The 22,174-nt window shown below is 36.6% G+C and overlaps 1 protein-coding gene across 3 annotated transcripts in view; it reads right to left on the bottom strand.

Moving 5' to 3' along the window:
- IPP (intracisternal A particle-promoted polypeptide) overlaps nt 1–22,174 on the bottom strand; it is a 63,500-nt gene that overhangs the window by 18,969 nt on the left and 22,357 nt on the right. For all 3 annotated transcript variants that reach the window (XM_077149817.1, XM_077149819.1, XM_077149818.1), the window contains 3 exons: nt 12,563–12,718; nt 11,412–11,579; nt 1,618–1,755 (listed from right to left, as the gene is read on the bottom strand). In XM_077149817.1, the coding sequence (XP_077005932.1) occupies nt 1,618–1,755; nt 11,412–11,579; nt 12,563–12,718 (462 nt within the window). The remainder of the gene's footprint in view (nt 1–1,617; nt 1,756–11,411; nt 11,580–12,562; nt 12,719–22,174) is intronic.

Genomic DNA, 22,174 nt, shown 5'->3' with positions numbered 1-22,174 from the left:
ATCCAGGCCCACTCTAAACCTAATCAAAGTACACAGTCTAGTTAGTGTGATACAAGGAACTCCAAAAAGGCCCTCCATTAATGAAATGGCATTTCTTCAACAATTTCCAATTCTTGAAAAGGAAAAGTGCTCTTTCCCACAATTAGAGGCATAATAACAAAATGCAAATACTTATGATAGTGATAAATACAATGGATTAAATTCACATCACGGTGACTGATATCAGGTTTTTTCCACTGTAGGTGTTGATAGGGGCAGGAAACTATTTTATAAAGTAAGTTGAAAGAGGAGTGATATATAGGAAAGAATTGAGACTAAGGGCTAAGTCAACGTATAATCTTCTCCAAAACAATACTGATTATAACATTTGTTAGGCAGATAATCAAAGTAGGTCAGTAAGATTCAGAGAGAGCAGAGAATGCTGCAGCACCATGAAGCAGAGAGTCCACCGGCCAGTGACCTTTGGAGATGAAGAAGGAAAACGCCTCCCGGGGAGCTTCATGAAACCGGAAGCCAGGAAAGAAAGCTAGCAGATGACACTGTATTCGCCATGTGCCCTTCCAGCCGAGAGAGAAGCCCTGACTGTGTTCGACATGTGCCTTCTCACTTGAGAGAGAGACCCTGAACTTCATCGGCCTTCTTGAACCAAGGTATCTTTCCCTGGATGCCTTTGATCGGACATTTCTATAGACTTGTTTTAATTGGGACATTTTCTTGGCCTTAGAACTGTAAACTAGCAACTCATTAAATTCCCCCTTTTTAAAAGCCATTCCATTTCTGGTATATTGCATTCCGGCAGCTAGCAAACTAGAATAATGTAACCTAATGATTCTCTTTTAGAACCAGAAGACATGTCATAACCCTTAGTATCCCATTTAGAGAGATGGGGATGGAAAATCAATGTGTCAAACTATAAGGCCCTGTCTGTTCTGTCAAATTATTGGGTATTACCTGGTCAGGTAAGAAAAAAACTATTCCTTCTGTGGTAATTAATAAGGTGCAACATTTTCCTAAAATACATATGCCAAAGCAATCAATGACCTTTCTAGGACTACTTGGATATTGAGAATTTTCATTCCCATTTAGTTCAAATATTCATACTGTTGTACATGCTAATTCAAAAAGGTCACACTTGGGAATGGGATGACTTCCAGCAAACTGCTTTTGAAAATAAAAAGGGCAATAGAACAGGCACAAGCACACACACAAAAAAAAAAGTAGGTCAGTAATTTACTCAAAATCATTCACTAAACCTGCAATAATTAAAATAATACAGTGCAGAACCTCCAATTAGATACCTTTAATTTTGGGATATGCTCCTTTTTAATATTAGACATAACTAGAACACTATACAGAGTGGTAAAAATGTTATATGTCTAATTAAAATTATACATAGCTGACCAGTTTTAACTGTTACTTCACTGGAAAAATTTTATCTCCATCTCCTAAAAACTCCAGACTTGACAATATTCTCCAAGTAATACAATTTTGAGAATAACAATGTTCAAAGCTGAAAAGACAGAAATTTTTTATGGAAGAAAAGGAACATCTCTAATTAGAATCTGACTAAGAATTCAAAATAATCTTAGATAGCTTTAAATTGAACAATATAATTACCCAAAGCATAAATAGCCCCATAACACACACACACTCCCAAGCCACAGCGGGGATGATTCATTGAAGCCATGGTTGTCCATTGTTTAGTAACTGGATCATAGCATTCAGTACAGTCAAAAATCATCGAATCCTTTTCACCTGAGTTAATAAAAGAGACAAACATTACAAGGTTTTGTAATGCAAACAGACTACAACTATAATACAACATTCAGTAGCATTCCCTATCGTCAGAAATTCAACCATTATGCCTGATTTTATACTGCATATTATAATGGTATAACAAGCATTAATTTGAATGCACAGTACTGTCATTTATTAAAGCCCACTTACAAAGCAAAGGCACAATTTCCTATTATTTATTTCTAATTCTAGTACCCAAATAATCTGTAATTTTTGAGAATACAATTTGCATTTTAACATTTCTAGATTTTTTCATGTATCAGTTTGGATACCTAGTCCTGATATAATTTGGGTTTTAACGTGATGTTTACCTAGCAACAAACAGAAAATAATTTTTTTTAAATACCACTTAAAATAGAATTTGAAAATATCTCATACCTAGGAGTAAATTTTAACCAAAGATTGTACAATGCCTCTATGAATAAAATATATAAACTTTATCTAGATAAAATTTTAAATTAAAGAACACCTAAATAAATGAAGAGATATATCATGTTCATGGATTAAGAGAGACAATATTATAAAGATGATAATTATTCTCAAACTGATTTATAGATTCAATGCAACCCCAATCAAAATTCTATGTTTTTAATGGTTAGATAAACAGATACTGAAATTCCTATGGAAGTACAAAGCCCTCCAAAAAATAATAATGAGAGAGAAACAGCCCTAACAGATATAAAGCCTTATAATAAAGATACAGTAATTAAAATAGGGATAGAAAAAGGGACGAATGAAACAGAAATTTTAGGAACACATCCACACATATATGATTACTTGAATAATGAGAGAGATGGTACTGTAGAGAGGTAGGAAACAAAAATCTTTTATAGAAGGATAATGGTTATATACATGAGGAAAAAATAAAACTGGTTATGTACTTCATACTATCTATAAAAACTCAATTCTAAGTAGATTACAGACATTAATGTGAATGGCAAAATTATAAAATTTTAAAAAGGAATACATGAATTTATCCTCATGACTTTGGAAGGACTTCTTAAATAAGACATAAGAAACACTAATCTATAAAGGGAAAAAGTAGATTGACAACAGTATAATTAAAAACATTTGTTTATCAAAACATATCACAAAGAGAGTGAAAGATGAAGAGGAGAGTAGGAGAAGATATATGCAGCATATATAACCTTATGAAAGAGTAGAATCCTGAATGTAGATAAAATCCTACACAGAAAAGAGTTAAAATAGCAGGCTGAAAATGTCTATTCTTAGAAAGGCCTGCTTACAAGCTTGAACCTTGGCTGGGGTCTGGCCTTGGCTGGAGTCTTGGCAGTTAAACAGCTTCCTACACTGATATTAAATTTCCGCTAAATGATAATTGCAGCTCATTGGATCTAAACTGTTTCTACAAACAATAGGGTTTATGCTGAACACATGCTTTCCTTCTGAGAGTCTAGGATTTTGGTACATGCTAACAAGATGCTATGAGACCAGCTTCCTACAAAAACCTTGGACACTACGTCTGTAATGAGTGTCCCCGGGAGAAAATACTTTCCACATATTGTCACAACTATTGCTGGAGGAATGAAGCATATTCTATGTGACTGTACTGGGAGAGTACTCTTGGAAGCTTTCAATTGGTTTCCTCTAGATTTCACCCCATGTACCTTTTCCCATTGATTTTTGTTTTGTATCTTTTCACTATAATAAATCTTAGCTCTAAGTACAACTACATGCTGGGTCCTGTGAATCCTTCTGGCAAATCTCTGATCTAGGGTAGTTTGGGGGACCCCTGACACACCTACAATAATACAGATAATTTGTTTTTAAACAGGACACAGACCTGAAAAGTCACTTCTTAAAAGAAGAAACCCAAATGGCAAAAAAATCAAAATGAAAATGTAGATTTAAGTCCACAAAGAGTTATTAAATTTCAAAAAACAGGCAAAAAAATTTAAGTTTGACAACACTAAGAGTTAGAAAAAATATAGATGATGTATAAAATGACACATCCACTTTGGAAAACACTGTGGCACTTGTGCTGGTTTAAAGCTGTTATGCACCCAAGAAAAGGTCACATTCTTTTAATCTCTTCTTATGGGTACAGACCTATTGTGGGTGGGACATTCTGATTAGGTTGCTTTAATTAAGATGTGATTCACCTAATGCAAGGTGGGTCTTAATCCTCTACTGGAGTCCTTTATGAGAGGACAAAAGGCAGAAATACTGAGAGAGCTTAGAGAGAAATATCTAGAGAGTTCACAGAAGGAGAATAGACCCGGATATGCTAAGAGAGGACCCACAGATGCTCAGACAGAAAACCACTGGAATCCAAAGCTGAAAGCAATGGAATCCAGGAGCAAAGAACCAGTAGATGACATCATGTGACAGAACTGTCCCAGATGCCAGTGGCCTTTCTTCAGAGCCCAGGTATCATCCTACTGATGCCTTATTTGGGAAATTTTCTCAGCCTAAGAACTGTAAATTATAAGTTAACAAATTCCCATTTTTAAAAGCTAACTTATTTCTGGTATATTGCATCCTGGCAGCTTTAGAAAACTAAAACAGCATTATCTAGCACAATTGAAGGTCTGAATACATTCTGATCCAGCATTTCACTCCTAGGAATCTACCACAGAGAAACTCATGCAGGGGTACTTGTTTGTATGAACAGGAGTTTTGATTGCAACCTTGTTAATAGTTAAAAACTAGAAACAATCTAATGTCTGTCAATTATTTAGAATGGTTAAATTAAGTAAAAAACTGAAAAACACCCATTTTTTTCACAATAATAGAACGAATAAATAAATTTTGATACAGTCCAGGGTATAATATAGGAAACTGTACGGCAATGACTACATGAAAGAAAAAACCCAAATAAATCTCAGAAACAATGTTCAGCAAATTACAGCAAGAACACTTATATAATCCATTTTGAGTTCAAAAATATACAAACATAAGTATATTGCTTAGAAGAGCCTATATAGCTGGTAAAAAATAAAAAAGGATATAAACACAAAGGGAAATGATTATTTTAAAAGTTTCATAAATTGTTCATCTAACTGTAGATATATTTATGCACTTCCCTGTAGGCATTAATGTACTATATTCTATATCCAAAAGTGAAAAATATAAACATTATGGAGTTAAAGGATCCGCCCCAATCAAGATGGCAGAATGAGATTCTTCAGGATTCCATCCTTCCGCAGAAGGTTGTTCATTTTGAACAACCAATGAGAACTGGCAGAAACATCTTTCTAAAAGCTCCAGAAAAAGTTAAAGAATCACAGTAACAAGGCAAGTGCCAATTCAAGAATAAGGCCATTTAAAAGAGGTAGGATCTTATGGTACCCTGGCTGGCCCCTTCCCCATTCCCATACTAGCTCAGCAAGGAGCCGGCCTGTGCTACCAATGCAAATCCCCTGCACTGGTCCCAGTTCTGGAGGAAGCAGAGTGACACTTGTGCACATACTGGGAGAATGTATGACTGGTCTAGTATGTCTGGTGGTAGCCTGAGATACTTATTATTCCAGAACTTGCCCTGCATATAAAAGATTCACTGTGCTCTCCTACTGAATCCTATAAGAGAATAATCAAGTTGTGCTGCCTGGGACAAGGGACTGCTTGGTTTAGGGCATACAGTGCAGTTTCTAGGATTATGAGAAAACTATTTCATAAGGAAGAAGGGACATATCCATGTAAATGGGGGAATTCCTGAAGCCAAAAGCTCACACCCAAGACAAGATGCATGCAAAGAAAGGATCAGGCAGGCCTCTACACTTTGGCCTGGAGCTATTCTGCAAGCTCCTGGTATACTCAAGCTTGAAAGGAGAGTATTCCCACAGGTTAGTCCGTAAAGACTGCAAAAGAGGTTTTCTTTTCTTTTTTCTTTTATTGTTTTATTGTTAACTCCTGGCATTCAAGGAAAGCTCTATCATAACACTAACTAGATACAAACTTAAGGAACATATGACTCAGAGTCTAAATTCCAATGATAACATATTAAATTATTAAAATGTCCAAGTTCCAACAAAAAATTACAAAATATAAAAAGAAACAGTAAATGATGGCCCAAGCAAAAGAGAAGATTAAAGCATTAGACCATCAATGAGGAGGATCAGACCTGGCACATTTCAGACAAAGACTTGAAACAAATAATTCTAAATATGCTCAAAGAGCTAAAGAAAACAAAAACTAAAGGAAATACAAAGACAATAAATGAAGCTAAGAGAATATAAGTGGAGAAATGGAAATTATGAAAAGGAACCAAAGAGAGCTGAGGACCACAATAACAGAAAATTAAAGTTCCCTAGAGGGGCTCAACAGCAGACTGGAGCTAGCAGAAGAAAGAATCAGTGAGCTTGATGATAATATAATTGAAACCATCTAGTCTGAGGAGTAGAAAAAAGAAAGAATGAAGAAAAGTGAACAGAGCATGAGGAACCTGTGGAACACCATCAAGTATATCAATATACGCATTGGGAGAGTACCAGACTAAGAAGAGAAAAAAGGGCAGAAAGAATATTCAAGGCAATAATGGCCAAAAACTTCCTAAATTTATCAAAAGACATGAATATACATATCCAAGATGCTCAATGAACTCCAAACAGGATAAATCCAAATAAACCCACACCATGCCATGCTGTAATCAAACTGTTGAATGCCAAAAACGGAATTCTGAAAGGCACAAGAAGCAATGTGACACATACAAAGGAGCCTCAATAAGATTAAGTGTTGATTTCTCAACAGAAACCATGGAAGCAAAAAACACAATGGGAAGACATATTTGAAATGCTCTTTCAAAAATGAGGGAAGAACAAAACAAAAGCTGAGGGATTTCACCACCATTAGATCATCCTTAAGAGAAATGCTAAAGGGAATTCAGACAATTGACTGAAGCGTTGACTGAAGCAACATGAAGAAATAAAAGATCTTTGGTAAAGATAATGACACAGGTAAATATAAATACCAGTACAATCATTTTTTTTGAAGTGGTATCACCATTAAGGATTCAAATAATTTCCATGTCATCCTTTTACAACTAAGAAAACTGAGGCAATTAAAGTAAAACTCAAGTAACTTTTCTAAGAGAAAAGCAAGAAGAGCAGCATATCTAGAACATAATGAGGGGGAGAATAATAGGAAGTGAGATTTGACTAATAGACAAGAGCCAATAATGTAAGGGCATTGGGAGGCTATGGTAAAGACTGGATTTTTAAGTGAACAGGAAACCACTGTAAAATTGAGAACAGGGTAATGATATAATCAGACCTGAATTTTAGAAGAATAGCTCAGGTCACAATGTACAGAATAGACTTCAGGGAAATAAAAACAAAGCAGGGAAAATAAAAACAAAGCAGGGAAACTAGGGTAAGAGATGATGGTGACTTAGATTCAGTCAGTACTGGTACAGGCAGTAGAAAATGGTTGCTTTCTTCATCTACAGATGGATTGTATATGGGCTGTGAAAGAAAAAGCAATATCAAGGATGATCAAAGTCTTGTCCTGAGGCACTGAGTGAATGATACCATCTATCAGATGGGAAACCCTGGGACAGAAACAGATTTAGGAGGAAAAGAAATCAAGAGTTTAGTTTATTCAAGTTAAGTCTGAAGTACCAAGTGAAGATCAAATAGATGGCTGGATATACAAGTCTAGAGTTCAGGGGTGAGAAACACATTTAAATTTGAGAGTCATCAGCATATAGATGGTATTTAAAGTCATGGGGCTAGATGAGATTACTAGGAGAGTAAATTTAGATAGGGAGTATTTATCTTAGAATTAAATCCTGGAACATTCTAATATTCAGAAGTTTAAAAGAGAAAGGGAATCCAATATTTTGTTAAAAAAAAAAAAAAACACACACAACACCAAGTAGCAACTAGCAGTGAAGTAAGTAGAAAACAGGGACACTTCAACAACCCAGAAGCCAAAAAAAAAAGTGGAGAAGGGAGGGGCATTTCAAGAAGTGGGAAGTACTGTGTCAAATGATTCCGAGAGACTGAGTAACGTGAAACTGAGAATTGACCCCTGGTTTTGAAAATGATGAGGTCTCTGGTGACCTTATTAAGAATGGTTTCAGTGAGCTGACAAAGATGAAAATCAGATGACCTGATTGGAGTGGGCTCAATGGAGGGGGAGGCAAACAAAGACAACTCTAATTTTCTATCAAAGGAGAAGAGAAATGAGGCAAACTAGAGATGGATGTTAGGTCAACAGAGGGTTTGTTTTTTAAGGTGGGAAATATTACAGTATGTTTGCTAATGGAATAATTCTGAAGACAGGAAAAAACTGATGATGCTGTAGAGAGGAGATAACTGCAAGAACGAGATTCTTGAATTAGCAAGAGGGGATATAATTTAGTACATAGGTGGAGAAAACAAGAGTAGGAACAGTTACACCAGCAGCTAAGAGGAGAGAAAGCAGAGTACATGAGCAGAGAAAGACCTGTACATACAAGTACCAAATAGGAAAAAGGGCAGAAGACATGAACTAGTAATTCACAGAAGAGAAAATACAAGTGCCAATCAACAAGTGAAAAGATGCTCAACTTCACTAATAGAAAATACAAATATCAGATAAGTTCTGAAATGCAGAGGGGCCAGCCTCTCTAGAACATCAACTAGTTCCATCTTCCTATCCCATATTATCAACAGCCCCTTCCAACATGAAAAAGTTAGAACAGGCTCAGCCCAAATACCCACAAAGAGTACGAGAAAGATCAAAGGTGATGATGGAGTTATACAGAGAAAGCAGTGTTTAACAAATGAGTATGATTGCTGAATCATCATATTGGCATTTCTTTTGGTCTTCACTACCTTAGAACAGCTAGATGTAAACACCTAAAATCGCAGAATTGTAACTCATACCAAATTCTGAAATCTCTTCTACAACTAATTGTTGTGATGTGTTATTGCTTTTTCGCATATGCTATTTTTCACAAAAACAGAAAAAAAGTCAATTGTGAAGATAAATGCACAGCTATATGATGATACTGTGACTACTGATTGTATACTTTGGATGATTACCTGGTATGCGAATATATAATATATATCAACAAAATTTTTTTAATTAATAAGTTTAATAATGTATTGATAGAAGAGTAAAGAAACAAGTACTCTAGTTCATTGTTGGTGAAGACAACTTGATATTATCTGTTAAAACTAACATTGTGCCACACCACTGATGCAGCAATTTCATTTTTCAATATATATCCTACTGAAATACACACATGCACATAAAGGAGATTTTTTTTTACTGAGGTGGTTCTCTATAAACTGATTAGTAAAGATCTCTTCCTACATATACTGTAAAGAGAAAAATTTTGGAAACCCATAGTAAGATACTAATTATATATTTTAAAACCTATATAAAACAAGCCTATATTAGGAAAATGCAAATCAAAACCCACAAGATACCACTTTGTACCCACTAGGATGGCTATTACAAAAACAGTGGAAAATAATAAGTGTTTGTGAGATATAAAGAAATTGGAACCCTCACACATCGCTAGTGGGAATGTAAAATGGTGCAGCCACTGTGGAAAACAGTTTGGTTGTTCCTCAAAAAGTTAAACATACAGAATGCTTGTCTGTCATGCAAGAGACCTGGGTTCAATTCCAAGCCCATGCACCCCTCCCCCAAAAAAAAGGTAAACAGAATTATCATATGACCTAGCAATTTAACTTCTAGGCACATATTCAAAAAAGCTGAAAACAGGGACTCAGATACTTGTATACCAATGTTCACAGGAGCATTATTCACAATAAATAAAAAGTAGAAACAGCCCAAACTCATCAAATGATGAATGGGTAAATAAAATATGGCATATACATACAATAGTATGTTATTAAGCCATAAAAAGGATTGAAGTTTTGATACCTACTATAACATGGATGAACCACAAAAACATTATGCTAAGGGAAATAAGCAAAACACAAAAGGACAAGTAATTGTACAATTCTACTTGTAGGAAATATCTAGAATAAGCAATTCAAAGAGACAGAAAGTAGATTAGTGGTTGCTAAGGGTTGGGGGAGGAATGGGAGAGGAGGTAATGGGAAGTGACTGCTACTCAGCACAGTATTTCTTTTTGGGTGATGAAAATACTCTGGAAATTACAGAGGGGGATTGTACAACATTGTGCATATACTAAAAACTACTGAACTATATACTCTAAAATTGTGAATTTTATGGTATTTTAATTTTATCAATGAAAAAAACCACAATACTTTGAATATGAGCTCAGATATGTATGTCTGGAAGGAAATACACCAAAATGTGAAAGATATCAAATGTTCTATACATCCAGTTCTCTGGGTGGAACAATTATGATATGGCTGTTTTTTATTTTCTTTTTCATGTGTTTCAATTATAGCAAAACGTTCTATAACAAACCAGAATTACTTTCATAATAAGAAAATTTATTTTAAAATTATACATTAAGAAATATAAGATAGCAATGTTGATAATAGTAATTAACAGTTAGCAAAGCTTTGATATTTTTGAAGAGCCCCCTTAAGTATCTGTGCGGCATTAGCAAACAGGATACATACATACACAAATGTCACACAAGGACACTGTGACCCTAGGTTAAGAAGGAGAGTTCATGCAATGAAACCATCAACAATTGCCAAAATGTAAATAAAAGGAACTATTAGAGTTCTAGTCAAAGATTATATATAATTATGGTTTCTATAATAATTATATATAATCTTTGCTTAAAATTCTTATTGCTGACTGTTTAAAATTCTCATTTTTCTGTTGGGATTTTCTGAGGTATTCAATGCATTCATTTTTTTAATAAACAGGTTTTTTTATTTAAAAATTTTTTTTAATACAGGCTTTCAGCAACAATTATGCTTCCTCCAAAGGATAAGTAAAAATAAAATATTCCTTAGTTCTCTCTCAATTTAAATTGACAGTACTGTAGACAGAAAATAATTACAAAAATTTGTGATATATACAACTTTTAGTGTTTTATACCGATTCTTAGAAATAAAGCAAAAAAGATTAGCTGTAAGGGTTAGAGATAAAAAAGACTTAAGCTCTTTGCTCTACCCAGGCTTACCAGAAAGACAAATTGGGCAGAAGTAATTACAGATATTAAAAATATTAGCATTTATTTCTCTTTAGATTCTTTTCTGATAATTATTTCCCTCCAACATTCAAATCCCCTTTTATTTAACTTCATTTATCATTTACAATTGAGAAAATTTAAAAAAAACCTGTGATTTTAATAGAGAATAACCCACTGCCTAGATGATTTGTTTTTTCTATATTCTACTGTCTACATTTTAAAAAAATGAATAGTACTCAGCTTTCAGAATTTTTATCATAAATTTAATCTAAATTTTGATGCCACATTTTATAAAGAACTTTTCATTCAAACAAAGCCTAAGTATTCTATCTTGTGATAAATTATTGCATTCCTCTGGTTTGAAATATTCATTATGTCATTCAATAAATATATATATATTTTTGTCTCTGGTGTCCCTGTTTGAGCAGCACATATGCTAGCTTCAGAATAAATATTTTTTGAACACAAATAATCCATGCATTCCATAGCTTCTAGCAATATATATAAAGTATATAAGAATGTAGCCAATTTAGAGTTAGAGCTAATAAGAGAAATAAGACACTTTAATCGTTACCTCCAATAGCATAGACCATCCCTCCTAAAACGGCCACTCCCAGTCCACATCGAGCCTGATGAAGTGAAGACACAGTAGTCCAGTACTGGCTAAAGGTGTCAAAACGTTCTACACAGCTGAGGGCTCTGCTATCACTCCAGCGACCACCCTGTAGCCGAGTATATCCACCTGAACAAAGTCAGGAAAGGAGGTACACAGTGAATCGCTGCTTAAGATGGAAATAGCAGTAATGAGGAAGATCTGAATGTAAACATTCAATATAAATACTTCATATCAAGAAGTAAATACTTTAGAGACTATCATTCACATATCTATATGAATTATATAAATATAATTCTTAACTGTGCCAAGTCCTGAAAAATTATGGCTTAAATACAATAAGGAGGTTAACCACAGCCTCCTGTGTCTAGTTAGGAAGTTGCATTATGACTTCCATTAGTGTCTTTTTCAATTAGAAATAATGGTTTGAAATCCTTGTTTGATTGTACATCCCATGAGTAAAGTTTTTTATCATGTACCCAAAAGTTATATATTTATTTATATATTATAGTATATATAGAATTTCACATATAATTATATACAAATTTTAAATAATTATCCACATCATTTTTATAAAATTCATATTAGGTATAAAATTCTGGATAATCTGTCAATCTGTATATTAAATGTTTATAAGGTTTAATGCTTTTTAAAATAAAAATTTAAAGAAATTTTAATATATTCCTCTTATACCTCTAAGAATTGTCCTGCACAACTACACTTTGGTAACCACCGATCTTTATTATCCCTAAGGAGCATCTAAGATACTGAACAGTTCAACTTTCAGAATTTGTTTGTTTTTTTTTCACTAGAATTCAAATGTTTAACTTTAAAACAGTATTTTTTAAAATTAGTTATTTGACAATAACTGGGCAATCCAAGAACCCAAAGATTTAGATCACAGGATAATAAACACCAAATAAGTTGCTATTTATTTTTTATGCATTCACCATAATATATAAATGCAATTTATAAATCTGTAGTCTGTATGTGAAATTAAATATGCTGATTTGGCACATCTGCATATTACTGTAAAGTAATAACAAGAGAATATTAAAAGGTTTTGATCCTGAAAATAAGGATAATATCTGTTACTTTTTAAAGGCTCTTACCTACTGCATACAAGTACTTTCTTGCTTTCTTCCGAGGCCGAACCTTAGATGTCTGCAGAAAACTACAAAATTTGTTCTCTTTGGGAGATTTGCTCACCTCACAGTACTCTTTCAAAAGTGTTTGCAATGCAACATGAAGATTAAAATCAGATACTCCTAAAATAATGTTCAAAAAGGCAAAGTTTTAAAGAATTAAAAAATAAGGCAATGTTTCTATAAAAACAATTCACATTTGGCAATCAAGAAATAAAAACTCATCATAAAACAATGGTGTGTTTGTTCTTATAGTACCAAATGTTATTTTTCTCACTGCTATGAGGAACATACTTTCATTAAATCTATCAAAGAAGTGTTTTTAAAAACATGCTTCAAAATATCCAGTTTGACACTTCAAAGGATAGGAATACGAGGGAACTTCCTTAAAATGATAGAGGGAATATATGAAAAACCCACAGCTAATATCATCCTCAATGGGGAAAAATTGAAAACTTTTCCCCTAAGATCAGGAACAAGACAAGGATGTCCATTATCACCACTATTATTCAACATCGTGTTGGAGGTTCGAGCCAGAGCAATTAGACAAGAAAAAGAAATACAAGGCATCAAAATTGGAAAGGAAGAAGTAAAACTATCACTGTTTGCAGACGATATGATACTATACGTCGAAAACCTGGAAAAATCCACAACAAAACTACTAGAGCTAATAAATGAGTACAGCAAAGTAGCAGGTTACAAGATCAACATTCAAAAATCTGTAGCATTTCAAATACACTAGCAATGAACAAGCTGAGGGGGAAATCAAGAAACGAATTCCACTTACAATTGCAACTAAAAGAATAAAATACTTAGGAATAAATTTAACTAAAGAGACAAAAGACCTATACAAAGAAAACTACAAAAAACTGTTAAAAGAAATCACAGAAGACCTAAATAGATGGAAGGGCATACTGTGTTCATGGATTGGAAGACTAAATATAGTTAAGATGTCAATCCTACCTAAATTGATTTACAGATTCAATGCAGTACCAATCAAAATCCCAACAAGTTATTTTTCAGAAATAGAAAAACCAATAAGCAAATTTATCTGGAAGGGCAGGGTGCCCGGAATTGCTAAAAGTATCTTGAGGAAAAAAAAACGAAGCTGGAGGTCTCAAGCTGCCGGACTTTAAGGCATATTATGAAGCCACAGTGATCAAAACAGCATGGTATTGGCATAAAGATAGATATATCGACCAATGGAATCGAATAGAGTGCTCAGATATAGACCCTCTCATCTATGGACATTTGATCTTTGATAAGGCAGTCAAGCCAATTCACCTGGAACAGAACAGTCTCTTCAATAAATGGTGCCTAGAGAACTGGATATCCATATGCAAAAGAATGAAAGAAGACCCATGTCTCACACCCTATACAAAAGTTAACTCAAAATGGATCAAAGATCTAAACATTAGGTCTAAGAGCATAAAACAGTTAGAGGAAAATGTAGGGAGATATCTTATGAAACTTACAATTAGAGGCGGTTTTATGGACCTTAAACCTAAAGCAAGAGCACTGAAGAAAGAAAGAAATAAATGGGAGCTCCTCAAAATTAAACACTTTTGTGCATCAAAGAACTTCATCAAGAAAGTAGAAAGACAGCCTACACAATGGGAGACAATATTTGGAAATGACATATCAGATAAAGGTCTAGTATCCAGAATTTATAAAGAGATTGTCCAACTCAACAACAAAAAGACAGCCAACCCAATTACAAAATGGGAAAAAGACTTGAACAGACACCTCTCAGAAGAGGAAATACAAATGGCCAAAAGGCACATGAAGAGATGCTCAATGTCCCTGGCCATTAGAGAAATGCATCAAAACCACAATGAGATATCATCTCACACCCACCAGAATGGCCATTATCAACAAAACAGAAAATGACAAGTGCTGGAGAGGATGCGGAGAAAGAGGCACACTTATCCACTGTTGGTGGGAATGTTAAATGCTGCAACCACTGTGGAAGGTAGTTTGGCGGTTCCTCAAAAAACTGAATATAGATTTGCCATACGACCCAGCAATACCATTGCTAGGTATCTACTCAAAGGACTTAAGGGCAAAGACACAAACGGACATTTGCACACCAATGTTTATAGCAGCATTATTTACAATTGCAAAGAGATGGAAACAGCCAAAATCTCCATCAACAGAAGAGTGGCTAAACACACTGTGGTATATACATACGATGGAATATTATGCAGCTTTAAGACAGAATAAATTTATGAAGCATGTAATAACATGGATGGACCTAGAGAACATTATGCTGAGTGAGTCTAGCCAAAAACTAAAGGACAAATACTGTACGGTCCCACTAATGTGAACCGACATTAGAGAATAAACTTGGAATATGTCATTGGTAACAGAGACCATCAAGAGTTAGAAACAGGATAAGATAATGGGTAATTGGAGCTGAAGGGATACAGACTGTGCAACAGGACTAGATACAAAAACTCAAAAATGGACAGCACAATACTACCTAATTGTAATGTAATTGTGTTAAAACACTGAATGAAGCTGCATCTGAGCTATAGTTTTTGTTTGTTTGTTTTTTTATATATATTTTTTGTATTTTTATTTTTTTCTCTATATTATCATTTTATTTCTTTTTCTGTTGTCTTGCTATTTCTTTTTCTAAATTGATGCAAATGTACTAAGAAATGATGATCATACATCTATGTGATGATATTAAGAATTACTGATTGCATATGTAGAAAGGAATGATTTCTAAATGCTGTGTTAGTTAATTTTTTTTAATTAATAAAAAAAAATCCAGTTTGAAAACTCATGTATGAGGATTTTTGAAAAAAGACAAAGTAAAACAGAATCACTGTTACCCAATAAAATGAGAAAAAAAAATTAGCCAAAAAGTCAAACATTACTAGAGTACAGGTTACCAAGAGCAGGTGAAGGAGGATTGGGGAGTTAATGTATAGGGTACAGGGTTTTTGTTTGTGGTGATGGAAAAGTTTTGGTAAATAGACGGTGTGATGGCAGAAAATATTGTGAATGTGATCAGGCCACTGAATTATATGGTTGGGAGTGGCTGAGATGAGCAATTTTAGCTTGCATATATGTTACATAATTTTAAAAAGAGGGAGAGAGAGACTGAAGAGACAACAACTATTAAATGCAATACATGAGCCTGGACTGGATTTAATAATGAATAAGTAACTGCCCAAAAGGACATTACTGGGTCAACTAAAAAAAAAGGAATATCAATGTTAAATTCCTTGAACTGGATAACTGTAATTAATGTGGTGACATAAGTGAATATCCCTATTCTAAGGAAATATACACAGAGGTATTACGTATTCAAGAAGCATGCTATATGCAATCTATTCTTGAATGTTTAGAAAATGACTGCTAGATAGAGATGAAAATAAATAGATGTATAGATGACAGAATAATATAGCAAATGCAACAAAAATGTTAAAAGTTTGTAAATCTGGGTATCTGGGTAGGAGGGCTACTGCAGTTCTTTTATTGCCATTGTATTATTTTTTGCAGTTGTTGAAATTATTTCAAAATTTAAAATTTAAAAAGCCAACAGTTACAACCTAAAAACAAAAAGGACCTAAAATTATGTTATAAACTTTTAAAAAATGATAGCCAAAGCAAGAAACAAAAGATTCTGGTATGAAGAGGACAATCTCCTGAGAGGGTCTCAAGTATGACTAGGTAAGCGGTATCACATACTTAAGAGTTCTTAGCTGAGGTGATTCGGGTATGAAAATCATCTTGTGTTCTACCTGCTAACCTAAGGCCTGGCGCCTTCCCGGAGGGAGCACTCTTTTTTTATTTGCACAAAGGCACCAATTATGCCACCAAGAGACTGTCTCATAGTTTTGTCCCTACCCACCACTTCTGGTGGCGAGGAAATATTAAGGAAAAAGATCAATTAACAAAATCTTAAGGATTCTCACTACTAACAAACAATTTGTAGAGAAGGAGAATGAGGGTGTGAAGACTAGCACTAAGAAAAATGCCCTTATATAATAAATATATGGGACCTCAGTAAAGGTAGAAATGACCCCTGGGGTTTGCCAACGAATAGAGCACAGTGCTAGCCAAGTCCACTGGCTGGGTGAAAAGATCAACAACAGGATCGCAAAAGAGAGAGATCAAATCCCAGGTCCCCATCAAGTCCTCAGCCTTAGAGAACTCTATTCTTCTACCACCCTTATGCCAGAGGCCAAAAAGAAAAGGCAAGAACACAACATAATTCTCAAAGTTCAGTCTAGAGAAAACAACCTTTGGCACTAAGAAAGAAATGGTATCAAGGAGAATTAACTTTTACATTATCAGAGCAAACAGATTTGAACAGATCAAGATATCAAGAAATAATACTATACCTATTAAAATACATCCCAAGAAAAATAAAACAGAAATTGAAGAAATTCTTCTTATGGAAGAAAACATAATCCACAAACAGAAAGTGACTCCTCATGAGTGCTTCACACAATAGAAATACTTAAAAAATTAAATTCTACAAAACAAGAACTCAAAGATATCTTTTTCATGGGTGTTTGCAATGCAACATGAAGATTAAAATCAGATATTCCTAAAACAAAGTTTAAAAAGACAATGTTTTAAAGATTAAAAATAGTACTGAAAAGGCAATGTTTCTATAAAGATAACACACATTAAGCAATCAAGAAATAAAAACTCATCATAAACAAACAAAAGAACTGCATTGTATAAGGAAACAAAGTGAGAACTGAGACCACGGACATAATAAATAAATTAGAAATAACAAGAAACACAATGGATATGACCGAAAATCAAATTAGTAATTTGGAGGAAAGGCTTGAGAAAACAACTGTGAATACAGAGCAAAAAAAAAAAATTAAAGTATTATAACATTAGAAGATGATAAAATACAAAAGACAAAGAAGAGCCAGTAAAAGTATTAAGATTACCAAATGGAACATTAAAAGTATCCAGAAATTTAATTCAGAAAAATTTTCCCCAAATAAAGGAAAAGCTGAACCTTCAAAAGGAAAGCATACACTCTAATGAAGAATAATAAACTTCCACACAAACATTCTTTAGATATTCAAGCAGAAAGCACGTCAGAAAGCAAGAAAGAAAATAACCACACCTTACAAAGTTTGGAGTGGAGGTGGGATAAAATCACAATTTTAAAATATTATGGTCACCCAAATTGCTGTTAAAGCAAAAAATCAATAGGCAGAAATTCTCAGATATGAAAGAATTCAGAAAATCGAGTAATCATAGGCCTTTCTTGAAAAAGTAACTGATGAAACCAAAAGATGAATCAAAAAACAAACAAAACAGGACTGAAAAGACCATGGTTAAAAGACTGAAAAAGTTAATAAAATCCATATGAATATAGAACAACAAGCACAGAGTTAGGAGAATCATAAATGCAAAACAAAATATAAAAGCTATAAACCTTGACCAAGGGGAGGTGGGAAGAAATAATGCTGATTACCTCATTTTATTCAGTAGTGTGCCAATACTGTTTAAAATTAAAATGATACTATTATTTTATCTTTTAATTATTTTTATCCTTTTTCTTTAACTCTAGAAGAACCGTTTAGATTAAAAATTTGGGGGGATGCAGAAACATTTATCTGAAATTAGTTATTACTTCAGTTTCTTCTTTTAACTTTTAGTAAAATTTAAGTGATTTTTTTGTACTAAAAATAGTATGTATAGAATGATTCTTATTCTTATAAAATTATATGTTTCTATAAATCCATCCAAACCATCCAGCCAGCCATCATTCATCCTCCTATACAGTGATATCTACAAAGACGTTTAATAAATGTTAATTAAAACTGGCTAGTTCAGAGTGGTAGATATTGGGTGAACTGTTGCTTTTTTCTTTTCTTTTTTTTTAAATTTATTTATTAATTAAAAAAATAAAGAAACAAAATAAAACAACATACATAATCAGTAATTCACAATATCATCACTTAGTTGCATATTCATCATTTCTTAGAACATTTGCATTAATTCAGAAAAAGAAATAAAAAGACAATAGAAAAAGCAATAAAACGATAACAGAGAAAAAAAGTTATACATACCATACCCCTTACCCCTCGCTGTCATTGATCACCTAAAAACAAAATTTATTTTAGCATTTGTTCCCCCTATTATTCATTTTTACTCCATATGTTCTCCTTTGTTGACAGGGTAGATAAAAGGAGCATCAGACACAAGGTTATCACAATCACACAGTCACATTGTGACAGCTGTATCATTATCCAATCATCCTCAAGAAACATGGCTACTGGAACACAGCTCTACATTTTCAGGCAGTTCCCTCCAGCTTCTCCATAACATCTTGAATAACAAGATGATATCTACTTGATGCATAAGAGTAACCTCCAGGATAACCTCTCGACTCTGTTTGGAATCTCTCAGCCATTGACACTTTGTCTCATTTCCCTCTTCCCCCTTTTGGTCGAGAAGGTTTTCTCAATCCCTTGATGCTAAGTCTCAGCTCATTCTAGGGATTTTCTCAATACCTTGATGCTGAGTCTCCGTTCATTCCAAGATCTCTGTCCCACGTTGACAGGAAGGTCCATACCCCTGGGAATCATGTCCCATGTAAAGAGGGGTAGTGTGGAGAGCCGCCTCCCGGGTCTGGCCTAGTGGACACGCTGTGGCCTGCTCTAGAGTTCCCCCCGCCCATCGAGTGAGTCAAGATGGCGCCCGCATCCTGTTTCCGCGTATGACGCACGCGCCCACCAACCCTATCTTCCAATCACCTCTGTATACGTGGCACCAACCTATTGGGTTTGGGCACAGTATATAAGAGGTTACCCGGACAGGGTGGGTGGAGACGACCCATAGGGAGCCGTACCTGACGGCCGCATAGAGGTTGTTCCCCCGCGGGGTATTCTGTCCCGCGCGGAATTTGTAACAGAGCTTGCAAGCTTAGCTCCAGTAAAGGTCTGTGCTCACAACTGCAGCGTGTCTCGAACCCGTGTCTGTCACTTGAGTCGGTTTGTCTGTGTCTGTCTCTCTCTCCCTCCTGTTCCCTCCACCGGCTGGGGATCAGAAGCTGAGCGAGACGGCGCCGGACAAGTGGTGGCCCGTACGGGGACCCTCCTCTCTCGACACCTCTTCTGCAAGGAGAGCCGTACTGTCTCTTCTTGAACTGAGAAGGACGTGCATCCTGAGCTCGCAGCGGACTTCCCGCGCCTGATCACCGCGAGAAGGTGAGTACTTCTTATTACGTGAGAGTTAAGGCCCGCGGGCTTTCAGGTAGCCCCGGGGACTCGGAAGAGCTCTCCGAGTGATTAAAGTACAGTGCCGACTGCAAACATGGGGCAGTCCGGAAGTTCACCTTTGTTAGCTCCCTTAAAGACCCTTTTGAAGCAGCGGGGCATCTCAGTTAAGAAGAGTTCCCTCCTGCGGTTCCTTGACGATGTTGTTACCTTTGCCCCTTGGTTCGCCCATTCCGGTAGCCTCAGCTTGCCTTCCTGGATAAAACTTGGTAACGACATAAATCGGGCGCGCCGGACGGGCCTATGCATGGACCCGATCCTAGTCCCCATCTGGGAAACCGTCCGTGCTTGTCTCGAGGCAGAAGCTGCTACGGGCCTCAGTCCGTTCCCTGCCCTGCTAGAGGCACGGCACGCGCTTCAGGAAACTCGGTCGGCTTCGTCTGCAGACGGCTCCTGTAAGAGTGAGCCGCCACCTCGCAAGCCGCCAGAGTCAAGCACTAGTTCAGACACCTCTGACTCAGAGTCAGATGGTGATGAGACCGAGGGTGCAGACGCGCCTCCGCTGATCGATTTGGGGAGGCCCCCTGTCTCACCCACGCAGCCTTCCGCCCCGCCAGCGCCTGCTGCAGGGGCGCGGCGGCTTCCGGTGAATGGTTTTGGTGATCTCGCCAAAAACCCTCACCACGGGCTCCCTCTGGTGGCCGAATCAGGTAATTACAGTGGCCCTCCTTTGCGAGACCCGGAACCCCCTACAGGCTGGTCTAGGGAGGGGCAGTTACAGCTGTGCCCCCCGCCTGCGTACGCAGGCCCTCAGGGTCCCACGTCATCAAACAATAGAGGGAGGCATTTCTGGAATTGGATTCCTTTTTCAACCTTTAGACCTTTCGGTATGCTGGGTGGTTACCAACCGCTTAAGCCAGAACCAGCTTCAGAAATGTACCCGGTTATTATCAATCCCCAAGGTAATAATCAGTATGAGTCATATGATTACAAAGTCTTAAAGGAGTTGAGGCAGGCCGTCCATCAGTATGGCCCCAATGCCCCTTTTACATTGAATATGGTTGAAAACCTTTCCGCCCTGAATCATACACCCGCAGATATATATCAGTTGGCCCGTGCTTCTTTGCCACCAGGCCGATACATAGATTGGAAAGCATGGTTTGAGGAGTTGGCTGAGGAACAAGCCGCAAAAAACGCAGCGGGGAGACGTGGCGAGTGGAATGCAGATATGCTATTGGGGAAAGGTGCCCATTCCCAGAATCAAACAGGGTTCCCTCAAGAAGTCTATGGACAGATTTTCCGCTGTTTCATAGGCGCCTGGAAAAAGTTGGCAGGCCAGGGAGAGGCTCAAGCTTCACTCAGTAGCATACACCAGGGCCCCACTGAACCATTCGTGGATTTTGTAGCCAGAATGCAAACTGCGGCTGAGAGAATTTTCTCAGATCCAGGAGTGGCAGAGACTGTAGTTAAACAAATGATATTTGAGCAGTGCAACAAGGAATGTAAAGTTATCCTAGCACAAAACAGAGGAAAAAACCTGACGGAATGGGTTCGGCTCTGCAGAGATGCTGGTAGCCCGTTAACTAATGCAGGTCTAGCTGCCATGCTAGCCAGCTCCTTACAAGTAGCTGCAAAGAAATCCAAAGACCTAGGAACAAAGCCAAGAGGATGTTATCATTGTGGCCAGTTGGGACACATTAAGAGAAACTGTCCCAATAAAGGCCAACCACCTGCCACTCAACAGTTTGGTAGACCATATGCGGCAACCAGGCTATGTGGCCGTTGCCACAAGGGACCCCATCGCGCAGAAGACTGTAGGTCAGCCTTCAATGCGCAGGGTGTGCGCCTTTCTGGCCGTCCTGAACAGGACCCAAAAAACGGGCAGAGGGGGTCCACCCTTTCGGTGGACCCCCCTGCATGCCATCCGGCGACACAACACCCGTCCAAATTCGCGCATCCCCTGGATCAGCAGGACTGGACCTCTGTGCCACCTCCAGACTCGTACTGACCCCCTCCATGGGTGTCCAGTTGATAGGGACCTCCTTTAAAGGGCCCTTACCAACGAAGACTGTTGGGCTCATAATAGGGAGGGCATCCACAGCCCTGAAAGGACTAACAGTCATACCAGGCGTTGTAGATTCAGATTTCACAGGTTACGCCCAAGTTATGGTACAATCTCAGCAAGGTACTCTGGTCATTGCAAAAGGTGATAAGCTGGCACAGCTCTTGCTCTTACCCAGCTTACATACATTCTTTCCGAGTAGACCCAGACAGAGAAGAGATAAGGGATTTGGGTCTTCTGGAGAAGTTTTTGAGGGCCTCCATATGTCTCTGGAGTCTCGACCCATGCTGACTATTAAGGTACAAGGCA

The sequence above is a fragment of the Tamandua tetradactyla genome, chromosome 2, assembly GCF_023851605.1.
Source record: "Tamandua tetradactyla isolate mTamTet1 chromosome 2, mTamTet1.pri, whole genome shotgun sequence".
Lineage (NCBI taxonomy): Eukaryota > Metazoa > Chordata > Mammalia > Pilosa > Myrmecophagidae > Tamandua > Tamandua tetradactyla.
The sequence above is the reverse complement of the archived record's forward strand: the minus strand, read 5'-3'. Positions and strand labels throughout refer to the sequence as shown.